The following is a 9,439-nucleotide window of genomic DNA, read 5'->3' as shown; positions in this document are numbered from 1 at the left end:
CATGGTATAGATGCTACATGCTTGTTAGTGATTTCGGTCCTGTCTTACCCCATCTGACTATATATATATATTTATTTATTTTGGCAACTTGATTAAATTTTATTAAATTAAATTTTTATGTTTCTAATTTTTCATTTGCATAAACTGAATTTTAATTATAAAGAAAAATTTTGTGTACTGATCGCATATATTGAATTTTTCAAGTGCAATTTTAAACCTTCAATAGGCAAAATTTGCAAAAATTCGTATAAATAAATATATTGTGTAGGTAATACTTCTTACTTTCTTGAAATGTTTTCTGAAATTTTAATTTCTGGATATTTTAATTCTTGTCCGCTAAAGGGTTAGTAGCCCAGAAACCAAGAACAGTAGAAGAAAACTCTGCTCAAATTTCTTGTCTCATTGTATGAAAAGTTTGAAATGGCTTAAATATTCAAAAATTGAATTGGGTAAATCACACTAGATTTTCAAATTTTTTCTTCTGCACTTTTGTATAATTGCCTTGTTGAAGCAAACTTAAAGTTTGTTTGATAACTTGATAAGCTAATCTGGATTGTGAGTTGATTTATATTCAATTTGATAGTTTGGCTAATTTTGCTCACAGAATATAAATTACTTGTGCATACAAGACCTGAGCTGTAAAATGGGGCTTAAAGAAGACAATGTTGGTACTTTGGAAGAAGCTGCAGCCAAGGTGAGAATTGATAAGTATAAACAAATGGTTTTATTTAAACAATAAATTTCTCTGAACTCCCTTTTATTTACTTTCAAAGGCTTCAGAAATTATTGTTAAAAACTAACAATTAATGTGAACTATTTTTTTCCCCTACATAATATTTCAATCTTGTCAAAAACAATGGAATCTTAAACTTTTTACATCAATACTGTGTCATTTGATACTTATCATAATAGTCAATAAACAAATTAATTAATTCAATTAAAAGCAGGATTGTGGTCAAATTCTTACTCCGAGCTGCGTCACATTGATATTTTGGTTTAAATTAGCAGAAAAAAGGTTGTAACTTGTAAGGAATGCTCTAATGTAAAAAGTTTTCTGTATTTGAAATAAATTTTTGCTTGAACTGACTATCAACAGTATTAGATTGATGTAATTTTAATTAGATTGAGGTTTATTTTGCATTAAGATTTTTGAGACAACTTGACAGAACTGAAGTCATTTGTAGTCACTACTTAATCCTTTATCTTTGTATACATCAACAATGTTTTTGTATTTGAAAGCATACAAACAAGAGTATCATCAATAAGAAACTACCAATAAATAAAATATACATTTAAAAATTACTTTTTAAAGACAATGCTTCTAAAGAATCCAGTGTCTCCAATGTTAACACATTGACTGTGACGTGCGCCATATTTGGTACAAGCATGCATGTCCCAGGCATTTGCTACAGCAGTTTTTGAAAATAACTTGAACAGTTGTCGATACCACTTCATGCTTTGCTTAGAGCAGTTTTGTAAGACATCATATAAATGAATTATAAACTTCCCACTTAGCAGCATTTTACCCCAGAATGATTTGTAGGTTGAGTATTGCAGTTACATTCCAATTCTTTTTGCTCAGAAAATGTTTTTTTTTCAAGTGTTAGTACCCATATGATGCAAATTTTTATTGTAGTTGTATAATAAATGCCATGTGCCTCATATGCCACATGTTGCCTAGAAAGATGAAAGTTTCCATTCCGGGCGACATGCACCAATAGAGGCTCACGGTTTTTATGTAAGAAGCTTGTAGAACTTGCTTAGACAAGAGCAGCGCACTAGCCCTCGTCTCACTGTCTTGTCTGTAATTAAAGTTATTCAAGTTTGAATGAGTTGCATCACTGGAATACAGGCCATTTTGCAAGTCACAGTCAAAGTGTTAAAAATGTACTATGAATTTCACATTTTATTTTTGAATATTAAAAAAATTAATTTAAATTTTTTTAATATATAATTTTTTTAAATTATTTATAATGTCAATTGATTCATGCATTGCCTCCGACTTCACACTAGTGTGCAAAATTTCTGATCAATTGGACAGGTAAAAGTGTGTCAAATATCAGTTATAAGATTTGTAGCTGACAAAATTATTTTTCCAATTTTTTTGATGTTGAAATTTTTTTAATTTTCAAAATCATTTAATTTGTCATTTGATTCTTGCATTGTCTCCACATTTACGCAAGCGTGCTAAATTTCAAATCAATGGGATAAGTAGAAGCATGTTAAATTTTGATTATAAGATTTGTAGCAGACAGACAGACAAACAAGAAGGGAAGTTGAAGAGAAGTGTTGTAAAAAATATGAAATTTAATTTTTTTTACTGTGTTTTACTCCATTGTTAACTGGAGAACATTGCAGCAAGATCAGTGTAAGCTCCATAATTATACAAGTGTAATTTATAGATATTTAATTATATATGTAAAATATATAATTATATATATTTTTTGAGTTGTAGGCAGAGATTGGACATTTGATTTTTTGCTCTTATGATTAGTGTAACTCTGAGATTCTTACCATATTTCATGGAATGTTATTGCTACACAGTTGAAAAAATGAAATACCATCTGATTGTATGTGCATCCTCTGTTCAAATTTTTTTTTTTTGTATAATATTCATACTGCTTTGAATGGAAATTTATTAATACATCTAAAATTTGTTTATGCCCTTGAAATTGTCTGCGCTAATCTTGTTCTGTTTATTTAGCGCAAAGCAAGACTACAGGAGTTGAAAAGCAGAAAAAAGAAGAATGAAGAGGATTCCAAAGAGAATTCTGATGCTGGTGATGCAGATGAGGCGCTACCTCCTCCTAAGATACTCTTCAGGTGAGATAATGACTATAATGTGATATCAGTTTGAAATATTTATTACTATTTCCTGGATAAACAATATTTTTATGAGATGATATATGATACAAAATATGATACTTTTTTTAATGGTTGCACATTCTTGAAATTCAGGAAATATATATTTTTGTAGGAATTAATATTCTCAAGGTTTTCAGATGCCAAGTGATAATAGCTTATGCGTAGGTATATTTATCTAAAAGCTTTGATAGGCAGGAGGCAGTCTTTTGAACCCTTGCAAACCAAAGTCTTTATATTTTCATGACTATTTTTTCATATATGTCTCCTAACAATCAGAAAATTATGGATTGTTTTGCTTTATAGCAGCTGATTTTTATGGGTATTTAATAGTAATTTTTTATCATTGATCTTGAGGCATGGGGTATGGTAGGTACTTAATGCATAATTGGGGGACTGACCATTTAATGATCTCTTCCATGCCCCTCCCAAATGATTGTTGTTATGATTTTTGCCAATCTAATTCTGCCTATGATTTTACAGGAATTATCAGCCAGAGAGCGAAATTTTGAGTGAGGGTGTCCTTGATCCCACAAAGCCTGCTGATGTCGACACATTAGTAGAGGAGCAAGTTGCTGATGCTAATAAAGCTGCTAAATCCTTGCAACAAGTTAGTTGCTACAGTCATAACATAATTTGTTCTATATGGTTTGATTTCATTAGAAAAACACTCCCTGCATTTTTGAAAAAAGCTAAATTTCTCATTTACCATTGTTACACGCGTGTTTGTTTAATCTTTTTGTATGCAATTCGTGTAAGATAACTTGTATTTCTGCCCAATTGCCTGCTCCCACCTCCACGGTTCAATTATAAAATTGATGATATTGTGTCACATTACAATTCAATGTTATCGTTCTATTTGTAGAATTTTTTATTATGATACAGAATTTTGTTGGCACAGTGTCAAAATACAGATGATATCCTTGCTAATTGCAACTTTTGGCATCAACATCTAAAATGTTGACAATATATCTCAAAATTTGCCATTCTTCCCAGTTCTATTATCGAGTATTAAATTGCATCAGTATTTTACTATCTGCCATGTGAGAATGCAAAAGGCTAAATTAGAATATATTACTTAACTAGAAATAATAAATATAATAAGAAAATCGAACATAATCCTTAGTGGATGAGACAAAAAGTTGGGCATTTTTTTCAATTCCAGCATAATTTGAGAACTGATAGCCTGAACATATTTTATATACTACTATCTCATATTCATGTTTCAAAATTCAGGTTGAGCTTAGCAGTTTGGCACCCAAAAAAATCACGTTTGACCTGAAGCGCGCCATCGAGCCTCGCCTGGAGAAGCTGGAGCGAGCGACTGACCGCGCCATCGCTGAGCTCATCAGAGAGCGGCTCAAAGAGGAAGCTGCTCAAGACAAGCACGACTTGCTGGCCGCCGTGAACGCCGGTGCTGCCGCCGCTGCTCACACGGATGATGAAGACTGAACACGGAGCTGACGTCTGCTAGACCTGCTTGCCGCAGTTGCACATACGGACCACACAACGTTGACACTAGATACTTAGACAAAGTTGCAAACAGCTTTGTTTACGCTCGCGCTGTTTAGTCGCCTCGACACTGCCGATCGCTGGCTGGTGTTGCTGATGACACAGGGTCTGTATTAGAACTCAGCATAAGAACTCGAGAAGCAAATATGAATATGCCACTTTCATTTGAGTAACCTGTGGTTTAATTATTTTATTCATAAATTAATTTACGCAGACTTGAGAACTGGGAAAGAGTGACCTTACAGGTATTTAGAATGTATTTCAAACCCATTGAGGTAAGCACTAATATTAAATTGCTGAAAAATATCAAGTTAAATCATTTAATTATAAACGTAAGAACTTTCTATAAAAAACGGATATTTAAAAATTGATTATACAGTATATATATAACAAGTCACGAAGACTAAAAGAATCGGCGACTGGCCTAACCAGGCTAATTATTCTTGATTGAATTGTTAAAAAATAATGAGATAATTTCCGGTACCGATGCAGCAACTGAATTTAACAATTATTTCATCTCTGTTGCTAACGATATCACAAAAAACTTAGGTCCTGTGAACGATAATTTGATGAATGAAAATCCCTCCTGTGAGGCATCCTGCTTCCTTTTTCCTACTTCTGAATTTGAGATAAAGCAAATTTTACGACTGTGCAAGGGCAAAAAACTTCAGGTCGATGAATTTCAGCCAAGAATATTGTATCTTGTAGCTGACACTGTAGCGCCAGTCTTAGCGCATATTTTTAACCTCTGTATGTCCACAGGAGTGTATCCTAATTTACTGAAACGAGCTCGAGTCATACCTATTTTTAAATCGGGTGACCCTTACAAAGTCTCTAATTACCGTCCTATATCAACCCTGTCATATCTTAATAAGATTTTTGAAAAAATTCTCCACTCTAGACTAACTACTTTTTTCGATAAATTTTCAATTATATCCGATAACCAGTTTGGTTTCCGTAAGGGTAGCAACACAACCATGGCTATATTTTATCTAGTTCAAGACCTTCTTAGGACGTACCATTCAAAAAGATTACTGTGTCGCTCTTTTTCTGGACCTACAGAAGGCTTTTGATTGTGTGAATCACCGAATTCTTCTAGGGAAGCTACACCGTTATGGTATTAGAGGGACCTTCCTCTCACTTATTCAGTCTTACCTCTCGAATAGAGAACAGTTCATCGCGCTAAACGAGTTCAATTCACCCATAAAACCAATCAATATAGGTGTGCCACAAGGCTCTGTACTGGGACCTCTTTTCTTTACTATTTTTATTAATGACATTGCTTCATCTCTTAATGTGAACTGCAAACTTTTTGCCGACGACGCAGTGTTTTATGTCTCGAGAAGTTCCTTCGACGAAGTGTGCTGCGTATTATATAAGCAGTCTAAAATCTTGAAACTCGACGATATGTATAAACTTGAGCTTTTAAAATTCATGCATAGGGCACTTTTCCATGATGATCGTCTTTTTGAGTCCGCCTTCGCCTCTCTCGTCCCTCAACATTCCCATAATACCAGGGGCGTACGATTTAACTTGCCAGCGGTTCGTCTGGAAGTAGAAAAAAAGCGGTACTGTTTTTAACTGCGTCAAATATTTTAATGAATTGCATGAAGATTTTAAAAACGATTGTTCCAAATTACTTTTAAAAACGAAATTCCGTAAATTTATTATTGACCAGTATTAATTTGACTTCGTTTGTCATGCAGGTTCTGAATATTTTTGACTATATTTCAAGTTTTTACCCATCTTTAATCACTGTTATATTGATATTGCTTTGTTACGCTTAATTTTAGTGACGTCCTGTTATCAGTTTTCTTGAGGTTTTCTTTCCTTGTATGTGTTTAATTTAGAAACTTTCTGTTGCTCTTAACTTCTTTGACTTATCATTGGAATAGAGTTTTAATCACCTCTGTTGCCTGCGAAGCTTATCTGCTTATGGGCATTCACTTGGATGTCTCTATTATTTTGTAAATGTTTTTCTTTTTCTCTTTTGAATTGTAACTAGAGCTCCTATGTGAATAAAAATCAATCAATCAATCAATCTTCAGCTCCGAAGATGGCTCTATGATAGTGTTTTTCGGTTACTATTTTTATTTGGGAGTGAGGCGGGAGGCGGATAGAGAGCAATGGTTTTGGCGAATGATGTGTCGACCGCGTTAGAGCTCTTATATTATACATTTAACTTGAAAAATTTTTAGTTCCGTGAAGATTCTTTGTTACCGAAAATTTTATCACTATTTTCAAACTTGTATGATGCAAAATTTTCCATCCCACTTGCAATACATAGACGTGAATTTTTTCATTAAATCAAGTAGGAAATTTCAAGAGCTTTTAGTTACTAACTAACTTGAATGTCGTACAAAATTAAGTAGACAAAGCAGAAATATAATTGTTACTTGCATTGCCGAAACGAACCAGGTAGGTATGTAGAATTGTTTCCCGAATTTTGTTTTTATTTGGTATTAGTACGTGAACTTATGTTGAACAAGTCAGTTAGTGGGATATTGTTACAATATGTTTGAAAAAGGTAACATTTCATTTACGAATTTGATTTTTATGCCTGCGGATTTGATTTTGAACGATCAAATTGACGATGATTGAATCTGTTCCTTTTACAGTAATGACTATTTATTATACCTATGCAACGTGATACTTGATATTTTTCTGTTAACAATACGAATACAAAATTATTTTAGTCATTTCATTTGCGAGTAGGTTTCATGATTGTGAATTTTAAAGTTTGCGGGCACAATTCGCATAGTTATGCATATTCTTGTTGGCCATACCTCACCATTTTCATTTTTGGTTGAAGTATTTATTGACACGATCCGATTTCAGGTGTACCTTGCTACCATGTAATATTTCTTCTCGGTCTTACAATGATCTGTGATAAATAAGCTTAGACTATTTTAGTACATTTTTTGATACTAGTGTTTGTTCCTAATTCCCATCTGTTTATATTATTTTACATGAAAATTTTTGTGGAGAGAAAAAAAAACCGTGGAAACATACGTATTCTTAGTGTATCTGCGTTCAGCTCGTTGGTGTTGTTTGTGTGGAGATGTTAGTAGAATCATTGTTCTTGTTGGAAGCTGTCCTGAATAGTCACAGCACAGACCTCTCCCACTGTATACGATGTGACAGTTCCTTAAGATACGTACAGTTATTAGTAGCATGATATTTTTCCATACTAATGAGTACGTGGAGTTTATCAAATAATTGGCTCTCCGCTGCTAAGCCGTTATATTTTTCATTACTCGGACTATTTTAGAAAAATAATTTGCAACTAGTTGAATCTAACAATTTTTAACTACATTTCATATCGCTCAAACCTTGCGATAGTTTTTCTCTCTCATGACCACTTTCTCATCCGACAGCGCAAGCCATTGGAGTACATTAGACATGCCCTTGGTGCATTTGGCACACATGAATGAGAAATAATAAATCTACTGTAGGATCGTAAATCTTGTTCAAAGTAGTTTCTCTCGCGAGAAAGACGTATTATTCTTTTTAGTTGGGCAGCCCATAAGGTTAAAATATAAACGCCTCCAATTTTATTTGGCGTGTTGAGTAGACAATCTCTGGCCCACTCCTTTTCTCTACCCTCTGGCCTTGCTTGCGCGTTAGTTCTACTTGCCAATCGTTGGCAGCAGCACCAAGACTATATCTAGTCATGTGTACAATGCAGGGAATTGACTTTGATGGCCTTTATGATGTAACGATTGAATGCAATTTCTTTCGAGCTAATGGGCAGTTAGAGTATAATTTTTCCGTGTCTCATCACAGTTTATTATTATTATCATTTTAATATTATCAAATTATTTTACAAGCTTCCAGTAGTATAACCAAACTACAACAATGGCTCTTCAAGACTCTTGGTTATCCACTGACACAAAAAAAATATAACTCAGTCCTCACTGCAGTGAGTGACAGAGCGCGCATTTTCTCGTCGACGAAAACGTGAAGTCTCGGACGGACAGACAGACGGACATGGCGAGCACAATAGTGCATTTTTTCCATAAATGTGAAAATGCGCTAAAAATGCTGAGAACCTGAAATGCCCTACTCTTACCGAGTGAGAGGAATAACGTGTTTAGGCCATTACTGAAAAAGGCTATTGAGTTGTTATACTGCAACGACTTTAAGGTCATTTTCATACCCAATTAGTTTTCATTAATAAAAAGTAACGTATTTGGACAGCATAGATCTTATTGGGTAGCTGGATACACAGAGAATTTAATGAGCTGTCACCACCATTTAGTTAGGATTTAAACACAAATCTATAAACCAAACATTTTCCCAGCTAACCATGTGTGCATGCAAGTGCTCAAAGCAACTCTCACTCCAACGACACTGTGGAAATTCGCTTGAAAGTAATGGACCAACAATAGGCATCATTTCAAAGAAATTGCAGCTATTAATTATCATTCTAATTGAAGGTATAATTTGTTATCTGTTTTTGTTTTCAGTCGCGATGTCCTCTAGCAGTTATCACGCTTGGAGTTACGGAGCATATTTGTACCATTGCAGTAAAAATATTCCAGCTCTAATTTTATTTCGGAAAAAATTGTAACTCGACGTTAATTAACAGTAACTGGGAATACAACTGGAGGATTCCCAGTGACTGGTAGACTAGCAGCAAATGGTAGACTAATACGTGCTATTTTAATTTCTATTATTCATTAAAAATTTCTTAGGATTGATAAATATTTGTCGCAAGCCATTTCAAGGCTCTCGTCACAGAATCAATGAACAAAGTGATAGCTCGTTCAGAATTATTTCAGTTCGTTTCAATAAATTTTACACACTATTAGTATCAGCTTCCATTCGAGGTTGCAGGTTTCACATTAATAACCTACTTCAAGTTTACGATAAACGCGCTGAAGAGGCCTGCGGCTCCAGATCTAAAGATGCACCGATGTTAGATCTTTGGCCGGGAATATTGAAACTAAAACAGTTTCCATAGCAGAGTCAAAGATGATTATGAACCGGCGACGAAAATAAATGCAGGCACGATGTGAATTCTAGGAAAATAACTGAATTTGTTGTGCGAGTTGCTAAGTTA

The 9,439-nt window shown here is 34.1% G+C and overlaps 1 protein-coding gene across 1 annotated transcript; it reads left to right on the top strand.

Annotated features, from left to right (window-relative positions):
• The first annotated feature begins 314 nt into the window (after nt 1-314).
• On the top strand, nt 315-5,733 carry LOC108669709 (coiled-coil domain-containing protein 12). Its single transcript, XM_018157112.2, has 4 exons — nt 315-694; nt 2,705-2,823; nt 3,346-3,472; nt 4,099-5,733. The coding sequence occupies exons 1-4, from the start codon at nt 644-646 to the stop codon at nt 4,312-4,314; spliced, it is 513 nt and encodes a 170-aa protein (XP_018012601.1). The 5' UTR covers nt 315-643; the 3' UTR covers nt 4,315-5,733.
• Nucleotides 5,734-9,439: the final 3,706 nt, after the last annotated feature.

This window comes from Hyalella azteca, unplaced genomic scaffold, assembly GCF_000764305.2.
Source record: "Hyalella azteca isolate HAZT.00-mixed unplaced genomic scaffold, Hazt_2.0.2 contig13241, whole genome shotgun sequence".
Lineage (NCBI taxonomy): Eukaryota > Metazoa > Arthropoda > Malacostraca > Amphipoda > Hyalellidae > Hyalella > Hyalella azteca.
The sequence above is the reverse complement of the archived record's forward strand: the minus strand, read 5'-3'. Positions and strand labels throughout refer to the sequence as shown.